Source organism: Pogona vitticeps, chromosome 4 (genome assembly GCF_051106095.1).
Source record: "Pogona vitticeps strain Pit_001003342236 chromosome 4, PviZW2.1, whole genome shotgun sequence".
In the NCBI taxonomy this organism is placed as follows: domain Eukaryota; kingdom Metazoa; phylum Chordata; class Lepidosauria; order Squamata; family Agamidae; genus Pogona; species Pogona vitticeps.
This window is the reverse complement of record NC_135786.1, coordinates 187,858,160-187,877,125: the sequence shown is the minus strand read 5'-3', so window position 1 is coordinate 187,877,125 and position 18,966 is coordinate 187,858,160. Positions and strand designations below refer to the sequence as shown.

Genomic DNA, 18,966 nt, shown 5'->3' with positions numbered 1-18,966 from the left:
TGGCAGTGGAGAGAGGGTTTGAGGAAAGGATTGAATTTTCCAACTGCTTTCATCCATTTCAAAAGCAATGGCCTTTTAGCTAGTTATGGGTAAATATATGGGCCCGTCTAGACCAGAGTTCCCCAACCTTTTTACTAGTCCGGACTGGTGGAGTCCCTGACAGAGGTGGGGCGGCCCTTCGCGCTTGACCTCTCCGATGCATGTGCATGGTGGTTGGGGAGCTCGCGTGCCACCACTTCGCACATGCGCAGGAGCACCTGCCCACCCATGGCGGCAGCAGCGGAAGCCTGGGAGTCTTTTTAATTTTAATTTTATCTGGCTCTTGCCCACCCCCCTTGCCGCCGCTGCTGGGAGGAGAGCTGCCAGAACACCCGGGCCTTGGCCTGCCTTCCGGCTCTCCCCCAGCCACCCCCTCACCCCCGTTGCTGCCGCCGCCGCTGCCGGGAGGGGAGCGGCCAGAACACCCGGGCCTTGCTCTCCCTCCCAGCAGTTCTCCAGCCACCCCTTCACCCCCATTCTCGCTGCCGCTGCCAGGAGGAGAGCCGCCAGAACACCTGGGCCTTGCTCTCCCTCCTGGCAGTTCTCCAGCCACCCCCTCACCCCCATTCTCGCTGCCGCTGCCAGGAGGAGAGCCGCCAGAACACCGAGGTCTTGCGTTCCCTCCCAGCAGTTCTCCAGCCACCCCCTCACCCCTGTTGCCATCACCGCTGCTGGGAGGAGAGCCCCCAAAACACATGGTCCTTGCCCTACCTTCTGGCTCTCCCCCAGCCCCGTCGCCACCAGGCCGCAAAGGCAGACCTCCCACCTCCCACACGCACTCCCCTCCCCACAGCTGCTTTGTGCATGCGGGAGCTTGCATGAAGGGGTGAGGGAGCACTCACGCCGCTGACACACGCACGCGCAAAGCAGCTGTGGGGAAGGGAGTGCGTGCGGGGGTGTGGGAGGTCTGCCTTTGCGGCCCAGTCAGGCTCAAGCCATGGACCGGCAATGGGCCACGGACCAGGGGTTGACAACCTCTGGTCTAGACTGTTGTTACAATTTCTCTGCATGATCATTAAGAGCAGTGGTTTGGTTCCTAGCCTTGGGTCTCCAGATGTTGTTGGACTTCAACAGAAGCCACAGCCAATAACAAGGGATTTTGGGAATGGTAGTCCAACATGATCTGGGGACTCTTAAGGTCAGGAACCACTCATCTAGAGCCTAGGTTCCCAACCTTTGTTACTCTGATGTTTTTGAACTGCAACTCCCAGAAACCCCAGCCAGCACAGTTGGTGGTGAAGGCTTCTGGGAGTTGCAGTCCACAACTCCTGAGTAAGCCAAGGTTGAGAACCAGTGATCTAGAGCAAATCTTTGCTCGGGACTATGGATCAACTCGTGACATTGCTTTGTTTTTCTTTTCAGTAAGTGTGGATGTCTCTGTAAGTGTGAAGCCATCATGGTGGCATTTAAAGGCATCTGGACTCAGCCCTTTTGGAAAGCCGTTTCAGCAGAATTTTGGGCAATGCTAATTTTTGTCCTCCTCAGCCTCGGATCTACAATCAACTGGGGTGGAACAGAAAAGCCTCTCCCTGTAGACATGGTCCTGATCTCTCTCTGCTTTGGACTCAGCATTGCAACAATGGTGCAGTGCATTGGACATATCAGTGGTGGCCATATTAACCCTGCCGTGACTGTTGCAATGGTCTGTACTCGGAAGATCAGCCTTGCCAAATCTATCTTCTACATTGCAGCCCAGTGCCTTGGTGCCATCGCAGGAGCAGGAATCCTCTACCTTGTCACACCCCGAAGTGTGGTAGGGGGATTGGGCATTACCAAGGTATGGTCAATATCCCAGGTGAAAATGCACAAGAAAAATAATGACAAAATGAATGACACACAAGAAAAATAATGACAAAAAGAATGACACACAAGAAAAATAATGACAGAATGCCCAGGATAAAATAATCAACAGGCAGATCTTTTGAAAAAGTGCCTTGACATGTGGGTGATCATTTCCGATTACTGTTTTTAAACCCAAAGTTGACCTTTGGCCAGCCACCTTGCAGTGAGGGATAACATAATATTCATTTTTATGAATGAAAGCATATGCTCTGGAAACCTTTAAAAAGAAATGGTGATAAGAGGTTGCCAGATGTGACATGAATCCATCCATAAGCACAGACTCCATAACTATCTTTATTATGAAGTGAATGCAGCACAGTTATTTCATGTCGCAACCAATAATGGACAACTTGCGCCAGTTCTACATGAATCGTAGGTGGCATTTATTTCTTAATTGGAAATAAGGAACCTGGTAGTTGGAGTCTACTACCGACCACCCAAAGAGAGGAAGCAGATGAATCTTTTGAAAAACAAATTGCAGGGTTTTATAAGAGACATGACACAGTAATGATGGGAGATTTCAGTTATCCAGATATATGTTGGGAGGCAAATTCTGCCAAGTATGGCCCTTCCAAGAAAATCCTGGCTTGTGTGGCTGATAATTTTCTCCTGCAAAAAGTGGAGAACGAAAATAGATGATTTGCTATCCTTGACTTGATTCTGACCAACAAAGATGACTTGGTGGGGGAAGTAGCCGTAAGGGGAACTCTAGCTGAGAGTGATCATATCCTTCTAGAATTCTTTATTTCAAAGGAAACGAAAGCAGAATGTAGCCACACAAGTCTGCTGGATTTTTAAAAATTCAGTTTAATAATCTCAGAACAAGGATAAGTAAGGTCCCAATGCAGGAGATCCTAACAAGAAAAGGAATCCAAGAAGGGTGGGAGTTCTTGAAAAGGAAATTCTAAAGGCACAACTACAAACAATTCTAACAAGAAAAAAATGTGGGGGCACCAAAAAAGGCCAGTGTGGCTTCACATAAAGCTCAGGGAAGATCTAAAACCCCCAAAAAGACATGTACAGGAGATGGAAAGAAGGCCAGGCCACCAAGGATGAGTACAAGTAGCAAGGAAATGCAGGTGTGGCATTAGGAGGGCAAAAGCTGAGAATGAGCTGGGGTTAGCTAGAGACACTAAAAGCAATAAAAACATTCTTCAGGTTATGCGGGTAGCAAAAAGACGAACAAAAGACATAGTGGCACAGCTCTGCAATCGAGATGGAAAAATGATAATAGAGGACAAAGAAAAGGCAGAAGTGCTCAATTCCTATTTTAGCTCAGTCTTTTCCCATAAGACAAACTATGAACTTCTAAACAAATTGGAAGTGCAAGGGAGGGAGCAGGATTGCAGCTGGAGATAAACAAATAGTCAAGGGTTACCTTACCACCTTAAATGAGTTCGACTCTCCAGGGCCGGATGACCTGCATCCGAGAGTACTGAAGGAACTGGCTGAAGAACTCTCAGAACCACTATCCATTATTTTCTTGAAATAGTGGGAAACAGGGGAGGTGCCAGAGGATTGGAGGAGGGCCAATGTTGTCCCTATCTTCAAAAAGGGCAAAAAAGAGGAACCTGAGAACTGCAGGCCAGTCAGTCTGACATCGATCCCAGGCAAAATTCTGGAACAGATCATAAAGTGGTCAATGTACAAGCACCTAGAAACCAATGCAGTAATAACTAGAAGCCAACACGGATTTGTCAAGAACAAATCCTGCCAATCTAATTTGATCTAGTTTTTTTTATCAGGTCACCTCCCTGATAGACAGAGGGAATGCTGTAGACATAGTATACAGTGGTGCCTCGCTTAGCAAGTGCATAGCTACAAACTTTTTGCGATTGCAACAGCGATCGCTTTGCGATGTTCCCTATGGGGGAATTTCGCTTTGCGATGATCGGTTCCCTGCTTAGGGAACCGATCATTGAAAAGCCACCATTTTCGCACAGCTGATCGGTGGTTTCAAAATGGCCACCGGGGGAAAAATGGTCACCCGCTGTTTTCTGGGACAGATTCCTCCGGCATCATATTTCAAATGAATCAATATTTTTCCTGATAACTTTCTTTACTTTTCTGCAGAGATGGGCATGAACCGCATTTTGGAGGTTTGTGGCGGTGCACTCCAGCTGGTGAGGGGCCATTGGCCGGGGAGGTGGGAGAAGGGAACACATGGCACCACAGGTACAAACCAGCATGAATCTCCAAATCAAGATTTGTGTCCATCTCTACTCTTATTGATTGATTGATTGATTGATTGATTGATTGATTGATTGATTGATTGATTGATTGATTGATTGATTGATTGATTGATTGATTTGATTTGATTTGATTTGATTTGATTTGATTTGATTTGATTTGATTTGTATCCTGCCCATCTGGTCTGGTCGACTACTCTGGGCGGCTTCCAATAAATATTTAAAATAAAACACAAAAATTACAGACAATCAGAGCACATCCAATAATAAACAAATAAGGAAAGAAAAGGACAAAGAAAAAGAAAAAAAGTTAAGTATTGACTGGAGGGAAGGCCTGAACAAATAACCATGTTTTTAATTGACTCTTGAAAGTGCCCAGCATAGGGGCCGCACAAATTGCCGGAGGAAGGTTATTCCAGAGGTGAGGAGCCACCACCCAGAAGGCCCGATTTCGTGTCCTTTCCTTCCGGGCCTCCCTCGGCATTAGGCTCCTCAGCCTCACCTCCTGGCTTGTGCGGGTGATCCGGGTAGATCTAGGTGGGAGAAGGCTTTCCGCCAAGTATTGAGGTCCAAAACCATTTAGGGCCTTATATGTAAGCATTAACACTTTGAAGTCAGCACAGAAACGGATGGGCAGCCTGGCCAGAGTAGGAGAGATATGTTGATATTTCCTCACTCCAGTAAGGAGTCTGGCCACTGCGTTCTGCACCACCTGAAGTTTCCGCGTCAGCTTCAAAGGCAGCCCCACATAGAGCACGTTGCAGTGGTCTAATCTAGAGATTATGAGTGCATGTACTAAAGTAGTGTCTAAGTAAGATCGCAGCCGGGCAATCTGCCAAAGATGGAAAAAGGCGGTACAGACTACCGACGCCACCTGTGTTTCCATGGTGAGCGTCAGGTCCAGGTGTACCCCCCAGGCCGCAGACCCCACTCTTCGTGACCAGGGTCACTCCCCCGAACGAGAGAGAGTCACCCAAGCCACGAGCCACAGGGGCACCCACCCTCAGAACTTCCGTCTTGTCCGGGTTCAGCCTCAACCCGTTCTCCCATATCCATTGCAGTACGGTCTCCAGGCAGCGCTGGAGGGACAGGACGGCATCACCTGCAGTTGGTGAAAAGGAGATGTAGAGCTGGGTGTCATCAGTGTATTGATGACACGATGCTCCACAACCCCTGATGACCCCACCCAACGGCCTCATATAAACAGCATTGGGGAGACAGTCGAACCCCACATTTGAGGCTCCACGGGGCCGAGACACTCTCCCCAAGCTGCACTCTCTGGGGGCGGCCCTCCATGAAGGAACGGAGCCAGACCAGAGCCAGGCCACCAATACCCAACTCGGAGAGCTTCCCCAGGAGGATACTGTGGTCGACGGTATCGAAGGCCGCCGAGATGTCGAGGAGGACCAACACAAATATTTTACCTCTGTCGGCCTCCCTCAACAAGTCATCGTACAGGGCGACCAATGCCGTCTCCATACCGTGGTGTCACCTGAAGCCTGACTGAAATGGATCCAGGGCATCTGTTTCATCCAGATGTGCTTGCAGCTGATCAGACACCACCCTCTCAACCACTCTCCAGATTTCACACCCAACCAGGTTGATTAGGAATACAAGAGTGTGGATGATCATGATTTCCAATGACACATCCTTATACTTGATTATCTTTCTTTTCTGTCCTCCTTTCATTGCTCTCTTTTCAAGTCTCAGTCTTTTACTGATTTCTTGGCTGCAGTTTCTAGTTCTACATAGAGATTGAACTGATAAGGAGATAAAACGTCTGACACCTTTGCCTATAGGAAATCACTCTGTCTCTCCATATTCTGTCCTAATAGTTTCTTGTCCACAATATATTAGGATAATCAAGTCCTGAGACACACCCAGTTTTTCCAGAATAACTCATAATTTCTCATAATTTCACACAGTCAAATGTGTTGTTGTAGTCTATCAAGCATAGATTGGTCTTCTTTTGAAATTCTTTGGCAAATTCCAGTAGCCAGCAGATACTTGATCTTGAGTGCCTCTTCGTTTTTGGAATCCAGCTTGAACCTTAGGTATCTTATACTCCATATAAGGTAAAAGCCTTTGTTGCATTGTCATGAGCATCACTTTGCTTCTATGAGAAATTAATGCAATGGTCCTATATTTACTGCATTCCTTGGCATTTCCTTTCTTAGGGATTGGAATGTCTATTGAATGTTGCCACTCTGTGGGCCATTGTTTTGTTTCCCATATTAGTTGGCATATTGTTCCTAGGATTTTGACAAATTCAGTCTCTGTGGCATAAAATAGTTCTGTTGGTATTCTCTCTACCCCGGTGATTTCTTTCTTCCTAGTGCTTTCAGAACAGGTTTCACTCCTCTTTCTAGAGTTGCAGGTTGTTCATCGTAAGATTTCTTTTCAAAGGAGTGCCATCCTCTTCTGCATAAGTCCTCAGTATGTGGTTTCTACTGTCTATTTTCTTCCGATCAGATAATGTGCTTCCCTGTTGTTATTCACTATTCCTAATCTAGGCTTTTCTTGTCTAGAACTTTGTTTTTTTAAAGAAAATTGGAGATCAGATATAACATCCAAGCAGAAAATGCGATTTTCAGATGAAACCATGAGTGTTAAAATTATGATGGCAACTGAAAATTCTGTGTACTTGCAGATGTCAATCGTCTATAAAGTAGGCTGTGCTTTAGATTCCAGCTTTGTTCTCTGCTAATAAGGAATCCCATCAGTTAGCTTCGCTGCAGGACATTAAAATGCACTTGAACTGTCTGCTGCCTATATTTAATTGAAAGAGAAATTAATTGAGTTAGAGCCAATTAATGGATTTATAATAGAACACTAAATTACAACTGTCCTAAGGAAAAAAAAAACCTCAGGCATGACCTAAGAATATCATGTGAAAAATCCAATTCGGATAAAATATATTTTTTCTGTATATGTATACAATAGATTTCAGTATGTGCCAAGCAAGATACATAGCCTACTGTATACAACAATGACCTGAGCCCCAATTATAAAGCTTGCTGCACTAGTGCAGAATTGGTTAGATTTAGCTATATAAGTTGATTAATCATTTTGTGTCATAAAAACAGCATGTCACAACAATAACTATGTGAGGTCACCCTGTTTGAGCAACACAGGGAGCCCCAATATTGTGCCACGTAGAGTTTGGAAACATAACTTTAGTGGATAGCATTCCAAGAATCCCCTGGCCAAGATTGCTAGGCATTCTGGAAACCATCAGTCCTGAACAGTTACTTTTCAAAGTTGTCTATGCGTACCTGCAAAAAAAAGTGTGTATTCTAGAGGCTGGTGCAATTATATTATAAAGATTGTAAGAATTCTGAAACAAGGCACTTATTTTAAAGGGATAAAAGTTTCCCCATCTCTTGTAACACATTGACATGTACAATGGAGCATTCCAATGATGAAAGAAACAAGGGCTGACCCAGTATCGTTTGTGTATGCACAAGCAGTCAAGCAAAGCAAATTGCTCTTGGGAAGCTGTGGCTGTGTCCAGGACATCACCATGCCAGCATTACTTCTTCCTTGTTCTATGTTCCCAGGAACAATTAGTTTGTTCCACTTGGAATAATTTGTAAATATCTAAACTATCCCTTTGAGAGAATAAAGAGAGAGAGAAAGTGTTCTTTATAAGTTGATTTCCTCATAAGCACTTTTGCTCTTGTAGTATTGACCTTCTAATTCAGAACTTGGAAGTAACTAGTTCCTCATATTTATATTCTTCTTCCAGTAATGAAAGCCTTTCATTAAGGAGGGACAACTTCATTCTAATGATAATGCAAGTGTGATGTTTTTAGTTCCCTTTTATAGTTACAGAGGTGTGGCCTCACTAAGCGGTAGAAGAGGAATATCATATGGGTCAAGTGCAGACTTACATGATGCCTCATGCTGCTACTACAAGGGGATGCTGATAAATATTGAGCCTTTCCCAGAAAAAAATGAGCTATGAAGCTCTAACTGCCACACTATTCTACATATTCCCCCAGGAAGTCAATGCACTTGCGACATCTTTCCTGCAGCTTTTTAAGTCCCTCCAAATAAAATACTTCCAACTGCTAGTGTAACCACTCATTTGCAGCATTAGTTGCCTCCAGAACCCTCCCAAGTCGTTGTCCCTTTGGGTGTTTTTTTTTTAAATTTGGGAAACAGATAATAATCAGAAGGAGCCAGGTCAGGAGAATAGGGTGGATTGGGCGTCACTTGAAAGTCTAAGGATGTCAGTTTTGCCATTGTTTCACCTGCAGTGTGCGACAAGGCATTGCCATGCAACAGGATGACACCTTTGGAGAACTTTCCTTGATGTTTTTCCTTGATGTTTTGCCTCAACTTCATCAATAAAGAACAGTACTGTAATATTTTGCATTGATGGTTGAACCCTGTTGGAGGTAGTTCACCAGTAGAACTCCCTTCTTATCCCAAAAAACTGTTGCCATTTGCTTCTGCACTGACTGTGCCTCCATTCCTTAGACTGTTCCTTTGTCTCAGGATCATAACCGTAGATCCATGTCTCATCACCAGTTATCAGTTTGCCCAGGAAATCTGTCTCATTTCTTGCAAAATGTTCCAAAAGAGCCATCAGTGACTCCACACGTTTCCTCTTTTGTTCAGTTGTCAAATGTTTGGAGATCCACTTTGCTGCTAGCTTTCTCATTTCCAAGTCATTGTGGATAATGGCACCAACTCTCTCACATGATATTCTCAGTTATATAGCAATACGTTTGGCTGATATTCAGCGGTCCTCCATGACCATGTCATGGATTGCTTTCACATTTGCAGGCACAGAGACAGAAACAGGCCTTCCACTGGGTTTCTCACTTTCAAAACCAAAATGGCCAGTTAAAAAAATTGACAACCCAATGTTTAACTGTTGCATATGAAGGACCACTGTCACCCATAGTTTGTGACATTTCATCATGGATCTGCTTTGCACCTTTCCCTTGGAGAAACAGGAACTTGATTATGGTCCGATGTTCTTCCACATTAAACTTTTCTGGAGGTGCCACCATGTTCACTTTGGACCAGAAAATGAAAGTTAAGTTAAAATCATAGGTACAGTGGTGCCCCACTTGACAACGATAATGCGTTCCAGCAAAATCGCTGTTAAGCGAAATCGTCGTCAAGTGAAAAAAAATCCCTATTGAAATGCATTGAAAACTGGTCAGTGCATTCCAATGGAGGGAAATACCTGATCGTCCAGCGAAGATTGCCCATAGAGAACCGCTGATCAGCTGTTAAAAATTGCTGTAATGCCAAGCTTCCATTTGGAAAGCAGCCATTTTGAGAAAGGAGGGAAGCCATTTTGTGGAGGGAAGCCATTTTGCAGAACTGGAAAGCAGCCATTTTGAGAAGGGAGGGAAGCCATTTTGCAGAGCTGAAAAAAACAGGCTCCTAATCAACATAAAGCAGATTTCCCCCATTGGAACCATCGTTTTGCGATTGCAATAGCGATCACAAAAATGTCATCATCAAGCGATTTTGACGTCATGTGGGGTAAGCGTCTAGCAGGGCACCACTGTAGTTGATTTTTGCACCATTGAATACAGACAAATTGGCCAATACACTCTGCAATGTGTAGCTTCCTAGCTCAATTTTTTTCTGGGAAAGGATCAATACTTATTAGCACCCCTCGTAATGTGCTCTGTTGTAAGTGTTGAGGTGGACCAAAAAGAAATGCATTTCGTTCCTAGGATAAAGACTTACAGCCTTCAAATTTTAAAAAGTGGATAAAAGTAGCAATTCAGTTACTTGTGAGAAAAAGGAAAGCGGTATTATGCTTACTAACTAGTGGGGCAATGGAACAGTAGTGAAATTTTTTTTAAGTAAACTTCCCAAGCTTTTTTTAAATTACTGTATGAATTATTTTAACAGACTTAAGGGCATAACACATCAAGGTCACTCCGCTTCTTCTTCATCTTCATTCATGTCAGAAGCAATCCAGTGGTGTTTGTGAAGTGAAAGGATCAGCCGACAGGGCGCTGTCATTGCCCAGGGGATGCCTGAATGTATTCATATTCCTCACATTCCTCAGGGAGAGGCCTTTCTTGTCCCTCACTATTCCATTGATGGAACTCCTTTTGTTAGCAGAGACATCAGTGGGAGGGATATGCTCTGCTCCCTGTGCACTTTCAAAACCTTCCCTATAGGCTGGGAAACCCCCAAGACTAAGTTTTCTGGCACTGTAGAAGGAATGCAAGACATTAGATTTAATTAAAAGCGGTATCCTTCCATTTATTTATATAGCTTTTTTGTCATTCCAGCAATAATCAAGGAAATAAGTGACAGCTGGGGGAGTATTCATTCATTAAAATATTTGCCTTGCCTTTTCATCAGAGATCCCCCAAGATGGCATATAGCAGAGGAAAAACAATAAGGTATAGCAGTAAACTGTAAACACCATAAAAATAGACTGTATGCGACATAAAAGAACATGATAGAAGCAAACTGAGCCAGGCTGCTTATAAGCAGCAATTTGACAGACCACATAATGACAGAAGATGATCAAAGAACCAATCAAAATCTTGGCATAGCCATCAAGACAGGTTGTATGGGTATACTGTGTGTATACTTACAATGACAATAAATTATTATTATTATTAAAGACAGGTATTACTTATTTCCCACTCAAACACAGCTGATATGTTGATGGCATATTCAGAAGATCCTTTCCACCAAATTCCAAAGAGTGGCTTGGCTGAAATGGGTGAAGAATCATTTATGTACATAATCCTTAGCTACTTGAGACTGGAAATGAATTGGAAGTCAATGAAATGTTTTAATAAGGGAGTTGTAAGTTTGTGATAACTGGCTCTGATCATTTGCTTAAATGCTGAACCAACTGAATTTTCCAGTCATCCTCATGTAGAGCAAATTGTAATAATCCACTGAGCTAAATCCAGTTGTTAGACCTACATAGAAAACACTTAGTGAAACAAGGGACTTATACTAGACTTCACCAAACAAATCTCATTCATTCAGTGGGCCTACTCTAGTTAGGATTAATAATTGGATTTAACCCAGTGTGTCTGTGTATGTGTAGCTTTCAGAAATTTAACAGCTGACTCTCTTGGGAATAGCACAGCTATTCCAACCACCTGGGCATTTGAATGCAAAATCAGTTCTCTGGCTTTAAGCCTGAATTTTCAGGGGGAGTGCTATCACCTAGAGTAGTTCTATTAAGCAGAAGCACCTCTGTCTTGTATGGACAAAGCTTTCATTGTTTGCTCCCATCCAGTCCACTACAGACTGTAGGTAAGTATTGGAGACTTCAACAGCCATAGAATTTAATGGAATTTTGAGATGGCACAAAATCTCAGAAACAATCACATAGAGGATTGAAATAGAGCAGATGTGGGATGCTCTGGCTTTCCAGATGTTTTGGTGCACATATTTTACAATCTCATACTACTGGCCATTCTCTTAGAGCTGATGGGAATTTCAGGTCAAAACATTAAAAATTCCACACCCCTGAAATAACCTTCAGTTCAATTGCTAGTTCCAACTAGAGTAGATCCATTAAATCAGATGGATTTATATATTATGGATGTTCCATTCAGCAGTTGATTCAATAGGTCAACTCTAGCTGGGACTAGTAAATTCATTTAGGCTGTAGTAATTAAGCAGTAAAAGGGACAAAATGCCGAGGCCAATGACTAATGTAGTTGAACAGGAGTCGCTCAGCACCGTTTTCTGGACAAAAACCAGAACAAAAATGTTTCCCAATTTTGTCCTGACCAGGTGGGACTGTTATTTAAAAGGTCATACATCAGCTTACTCACCACTCTTTGTCCTTTTCAAATATGTGCTACTGACTAATTGAGTTTGAAGTGGCTTTAATTGGTCTGGAAGAAACAGTGTTTTCATGCACAAGGGAAGTTCACACTTTATTTATGCTACCTGGACCTCTGGTGTGTTTCCTTTTTCTAGATACATTCAGATCTGACAGCTGGTCATGGACTACTGGTGGAGTTGATAATTACTTTCCAACTGGTTTTCACTATTTTTGCCAGTTGTGATTCTAAGCGAAACGATGTCACAGGTTCAGTGGCATTAGCAATTGGATTATCGGTGGCAATAGGACATCTGTTTGCTGTAAGTTCCCAATTTTTTCCATAATCTTTGATGGCTATCTAGTTGTAAGTGCTTTTACATTGCCCATCATGCACAGCCATGTAAATGATTAGTACAGTTTATTTTAAAGGGTAGTATACACCCAAGCACTTTGGGATTTATTTGGTCCAAATCATTGTCTTCATGGGCTCTAATTTTCCTGTCCTATCTCACAGATTTACTACATGGAGTACTGGAAATATTCATATTTCCTACAGCAAATATATTGGCCACCATTCTGATAGCTTGTATAATCACACAAGGAAAATTGTACAAGTGGTAGTAGCTACTTCCTGGAGTGTCCATCATACACCCAGTCATCCTGTGGCTGTGCAATCAGTTGTGTGGCTGTTCACATAACAGGCAACCTGGGAAACAGGGAAAAATGCTTGCACCATTACATTTAAGTGCACGGTAAAGCACCACAAGATTCTGCCCATAAATTAATACATCTGTATCCATATTTCCTCAAAATAAAACTTGAAAAAAATTACCTTTTTAGATCCATAATGCCCATAATTCCCCAAACAGTATGGCACTGATCATGATTAATTCTAGAAATACTACTACTACTACTACTACTACTACTACTACTACTACTACTACTACTACTACTACTACTACTACTACTAATAATAATAATAATAATAATAATAATAATAATAATAATAATAATAATAATAATAAAAGCTCTGATTTGAAGATCTAAATGTGATGAATTGTGCATTAATAGTGATGAAGACATTATTAACCTGGCTTGTTGTGTTTTAAAGGCCAGAATATATGAACAGTTTAGTTTAGTTTAGTTCAGTTCAGTTTATTTGTACAATATGTCAATTTTACATAGCAGATTGTACTCAAAGTGTTATTTACAATAAGCTGTAACTTGTTAAAATACATCATAACCAGGAGGAGGGGAAGCATTTCTAAAAACATAGAATGCAAATAAGAATTTAAAAAATCTGTTCAATGAAAATAGGATACTTTCAATGGCATAATGAAATAATCAAGATTTTAACATGTAGCATTTTCAGAACAAAAGGATATTAACAGATTCCACCCCTCCAATGCTCAGAAGCTAACCTTCACTTCTAGTTTGCTGTTAGTCTTGCAACACCTGGAGGGTGGAAGCAGCCTGGATGAAATCGGAGTGTGGGAACATAGCTTGTTTTCAACTACACTTCCTCAGCATCCCAAAAAGTAACCTTCCCAAATCTGGCTTAAGTAGAGTTCCAGGGTGCTGAGTCCTCAATCTAAACTTGTTGGATTACAGTACATCTCGTTCCTTTATCTGTCCTCCTGAGGAGGCAGACAACAATAAAAGTAAACACTGAAGACCTGTAATTAGAGTAAGTCTTCTCTGTCTTCAGCCTTTCTCCTGTTCACTTAGACTATTCCCCCATTGGTAGTATGGCAGATAGCATGAGTTTTACTGCTGTTATCTCAGAACATTGTGAGAGGTTATGGCATGATATTAATCAATGGCTCTACCACAGAGTTTATTGTCTTGTTCCAAGTAGTATGATAGTATGTTCCAAGTAGTATGACCAAATTGGAGACACGTTCTCAGCCTTGGAAAGGACCTAATTGCAGTCTCATATTCTAGCTTCTGAAGTCCAGGGATGGTGTTCTGTTTTCTCCTCCCTGGGACAGAATTTAGTAACTGGAATCCTCTGAGCTAAATCTAAGACACTGAGGAACCTTCTGGTCCTTTTAGGTGCCAAAATAGAGGCAAAAGAAAGGTGGAGGAATTGGAATATGTGGCAGGAGAACATAGATGAGAGACTAGTCTAAGATTTGTAGCAGAGACAGCAACAAGATGATTCTATCACATGGATTATAAGTGCTAAATGGTTGCCATTTTTTAAAAACTGCAGATCAGCTACACAGGTGCTAGCATGAATCCGGCTAGGTCATTTGGACCTGCAGTTATCATGGGAAAATGGGACCATCACTGGGTAAGTAGTTACATTTGGTTACCTCCTCTTTAATCAAGAACTGATATTTTTAATTACTTTTAAAAATTATCTTTATAAAAAGTATTTAATCTTACAGGGAATGATTAAATGGGCCTGTCACAAGCCTATTATTTGAAATATTTTTTCTGTTCTTGTGTTTATCCAGTCAAACTGGATTGTAGTGCCCCACATGAATCAAAGTATTAAAGCTGAAATCTGACACCAATTCACCTTGTATTAATCACTCTTTAATTTAATGAAGCTTCCTTCTCAACAGTCATGTATAGGATTGTACTGCAGCTGTTTAATAGCTGTGATTTTGCAGTGAATCAGAAACAAGTCAGGGGCTTAGAGCAGCCGCTTCTCCATCATCAAAATGGAAGACAAAGATCACCAAAAAGGAAGACATTCTTCATGAAAAAGGACAGTTTTGAGTCAAACTTGCCTATGCTAATTTAAATAAATATAAGTAAATATCAAAATTGTACATTATTGCTATAATTTAAGTGGGAATATATTGCTGCTCACCATATTGCACAATGTTGTGCTCAAATAACCACCTTGGGACACAGCCAAGACAGAAAGATGGAATACAAATCAAACGAATAAATATGGCATAAAAAGGTAAAGGAAAAGGTTCCCCTTGACATTTAGTCCAGTTGCATCCAACTCTAGGGCACGGTGCTCATCCCTGTCTCCAAGCCGTAGAGCCAGCATTTGTCCGTATACAGTTTCTCTGGTCACATGGCCAGCGCGACTAGACACGGAACGCTGTTACCTTCCCACCGAGGTGGTACCTATTTATCTACTCTCATTTACATGCTTTCAAACTGCTAGGTTGGCAGGAGCTGGGACAAGCGACGGGAGCTCACTCTGTCGTGTGGATTCAATCTTATGACTGCTGGTCTTCTGACCTTGTAGCACAGAGGCTTCTGTGGTTTAACCCACAGTGCCACCACGTCCCCTGTGGTGACAAATATGGCATAATGTTTAATAACTCTTTGAAATGCCCTGTGCTTTGAAATTCTGCAGCTTACTGAAAATGAATACCTACAGAACAAAAATAAACAGAGGTCACTGTATGTAGTTTTGTTGAAATAGCTAGCTAGGTAATAATCAGTTACGTCAGAAAAATGATCTGAATGGCACTTCCAGAATTCTGTTCCTGGGACTCACGTCCTGTCTGAAGCTCATGCAGAATTCACATGCCATGCCATTTTCTTCCTGCCATGAATTAGTACTTACAACAATGTGTACAATTTGTGTCTTAACCTATAAAATGATCCTTCCTATTTTACTTAAACCAATGGTTCCCAAACTTGGGTCTCCAGATTTTCTTGGACTATAACTCCCAGAAATCCTGGCCAGCAGAAAGGTAAAGGATTCTGGGATTTTTACTGCAAGAACATCTGGGGACCCAAGGTTGAGAACCACTGACTTAAACAATGAGAGATGGTTGTCTAATGAAATTCTCTACTTTCCCTGCTTAGCCAGGGAAACTCAGCGGGGGGGGTGGTGTAGGGTTAGGGTGGTCATTTAAATGTCACCAAAAAGGAAGATAGCTCCTCAAACAGAGGACTGTCCTCCATAAAGGAGGACATATGCTCACCCTACATGGGCTATTTCTAATGTCTGTTTTGGTTTCAGGGATTCTGTGAGAAGGAGACCTCTGAAGTTGGAAGTGCTTCTTTCCAACATTGCTGGGAACAATGAGGGTTCCTGTAAAACTTGGAAATGTTAATATTTGGACTACACATCCTGGAGTCCTCCAACTAATATTGTACTAACTTGAAGATTCTATGGAATGTAGTCCAAAATGGTTATATTTCCAAGCTCTGTTCTGAATTGCTCACCAATTTAAAGTTTTTGGGGAAAGGAGTTACAATAGTACACGTCATTAGAATTACAGTCGTAGAATCATAGAACTGTGGAACTGGAAGGGAACCCCTGGGCATTATCTAGTCCAATCCTCTCCCCTAAGTAGAAAATCTGCAACTAAAGAAACTTTAACAGGCTTTACAGCTTAAGGTCACTGCTGAGACAGGTAACTGGTGGGCATGCAATCAAAATTCAAGGGAATATGCATTTTCCTGCATTTAGCAAAGAGTTCTTGGTATAAGATGTGATCTATTTTTGGGAGTGCAGATACAATATGGGAGTGGAAGGACATGGCATTCCAGAAAGTCACAAATATTCTTTTAAAAAAGAAGGAGCTACCCTCCATGTGAAAATATATCCAAGATCTACAGGTGTGAACAAACTATAAATGCACAAAATATGAAAGCTTACAATTTCTGAAGAACTATTTGTCCAAGTCGATGGTTAAACAGTCAGGGAGGAAAATAAATAAATAATCTGGGTATTTTAAGCTACAGGGGGAAAACCCTCAGACTTAGAGGACTATCTGTTAACAACTGCGACCACTGCCTGGTTGCTGCACTAGAACTTAACTTGTTTGTTACTCAATTCATTCCACCAAAGGGTAACTGCCACCACAATGGGAAAGAGTTCAAAGAAGGTCATATCCCTGAGGATAATGGTTCCCACTCATTTCGGGGGTAAACTCTGTGCACACCACCACACCACATAGTGCACCTCGAAACCCACACTCCCCTCTGTGTCCAATTGAACCTAAAAGGTCTCCCTGCCTCCCAAGGCTGCTTCCAGATTGCACTCACATTAAAGTCTGCTAAGAAGGCTAGCTATACCAGTAGGTCCTTCGTCATGCTTTTCGTGATCCTGATACGATGGTGTGGTGCTGAAACCCCTGGCATGGCCCTAGCTAGCCTGGCACAGAAAACCTCACCTGGAACTAATACCCTGCATGCAAAAGGAAGGTGGCCCAATGTGCACTTTTCCCAAGGGAGCAAGGCTGCTATGAGCTCCCTGAGAGTCAGCAAGTTTTCCTCTAGAACCCAAGAGGAGTGACACCTGCCTGGATGTCAAGTTCGATGTCAAGGTTGCTGGGCCCTCCGTCTTACCCTCTGTGAGTGGGACACCCATCTCCATTGCCAATTCCTAGGATATCTTCAAGAGTTTAGCATAGTTGGGGGCCGCCACCCCCAATAAAAAAAAAGGAAGTTATCAAAATAATGTGACTAACTCCATCTTAGCCCTGGACTTAATCACTCACTCTGGGGATGTGCTGAACGTCTCAAATGCCACACAAGAGGAGGATGGGCATGATAGCTTTGTCAACATACTGGCTGCCCTAGAATTTGAATCCAAGCAATGAAAAATCCTCCAGGTGGATTGGCAGCAACTGAAAGGCCAACTGGATGTTACATTTGGCAAGGAATGCCCGAGGACATCTTTTGACCAAGGCTACCACATGGTCAAAACATGTGCAGAGCACTATATTGTACTCCAAAGGAATAGCAATCATTGACATATTTCCTCATCAGATAGGATATGTGGTGAATTAACCTGAACTCTCCAGGGGCATTCTTAGGACTCCTCCAGATGGGCTGCTTGTACCCCTTTAAATTACTTATTAAGTATTGATCTTAAATGGAGAACATACATATAAACACAGATATCCACTTGTCCTTTGTCAGTTACGTACAGGTTCTTTTTCTGTGAACTGTTAATTTTGTTCCTCCCAAAGTACTTGTTTTATTTTGTTCCAAATTGTATCACTGCACTCTATCTTCTCAATGCTGGACCCAAGCCTGGGGAGTGTGTGTGACTGTATCACCACCCTGCATTGTCAAGATAATTTAATGGCTTCACTTTTTGAGGAGGAGCAAATGTGTGAGGAATTTAGTGTGGCTTTAAAAATAAATAAACTTCCTCTAATTACACAGCAGATAAAATGGTTCAGTCAGGAACTTACAGAGCAGATTGGCTTCAGATCTCCCTTAGTAGACCACCTCTTATTTGATAATTTACCTCAAGTGGGACTTATTATCTCAATATATTTATTCAAAGACTCTGGTAATAAGAAAGAATAAAAAGTTCCCATTTACTTACAGTTCTTCGTAGATAAAAACAAACATAACGTGTAGAAAATTAGCTAGTTACATTGCTGAGCTTATTATTATTATTATTATTTATTTATTTAATTTATATCCCGCCTATCTAGTCGCGGTGGACTACTCTAGGCGGCCAACAGCAGAGATAAAATACAATAACATAAAACAGCATAATTACAACAACAATTAAAAATAGGGAAACAATAAAGGAGAGAAAAAAATCAAAAGTTATCTGGTGAGAAGGCCTGCCGAAACATCCAAGTCTTTAATAGGTTCTTAAAGGTGCCCAGCGAGGGAGCTCCGCGAATACCAGGAGGTAAGTTATTCCAAAGGCTAGGAGCCACCGCCGAGAAGGCCCTATTTCTTGTTTTCTCTTTTCGGGCCTCCCTCGGCGTTAGGCTCCTCAGCCTCACCTCCTGGCTCGCCCATGTGACCCGGGTAGAACTTGGTGGGAGTAGGCGTTCCGCCAAGTATCGAGGCCCTAAACTGTTTAGGGCTTAACTGGTTAACCTGCTTCATGACTGCTTACATAGCTGATAGCTGTTATATAGCTCTAACCATTTCTTACCAAATCCGTTGCTAACACTGACGGAACCTAGGTGAACCCTGACCAAAAAAAAAAAAAAAGGTGAGAAAAGGAATCTGAGGCAGGGAAGAGACAATTGACCACTACTGAATTGACTGACATTCATTCCAGTCTTTTCCAGAACAAAGGGGGACAAAATGAGTTAGCACATATGCCCTATCTAAAAGAACACAAAGATGAAGGTTACATTTTAGTTGCAGATCTAGGCAGCAGAGTCTCTTAAGGCAGATATGTATTGTTACTTAGTCTTAATG

At 42.3% G+C, this 18,966-nt stretch overlaps 1 protein-coding gene across 2 annotated transcripts in view; it reads left to right on the top strand.

Annotated features, from left to right (window-relative positions):
• AQP4 (aquaporin 4) overlaps nt 1–18,966 on the top strand; it is a 31,779-nt gene that overhangs the window by 7,139 nt on the left and 5,674 nt on the right. For both annotated transcript variants that reach the window (XM_020785672.3, XM_072998883.2), the window contains exons 2-4: nt 1,402–1,816; nt 12,012–12,176; nt 14,072–14,152. In XM_020785672.3, the coding sequence (XP_020641331.3) occupies nt 1,402–1,816; nt 12,012–12,176; nt 14,072–14,152 (661 nt within the window). The remainder of the gene's footprint in view (nt 1–1,401; nt 1,817–12,011; nt 12,177–14,071; nt 14,153–18,966) is intronic.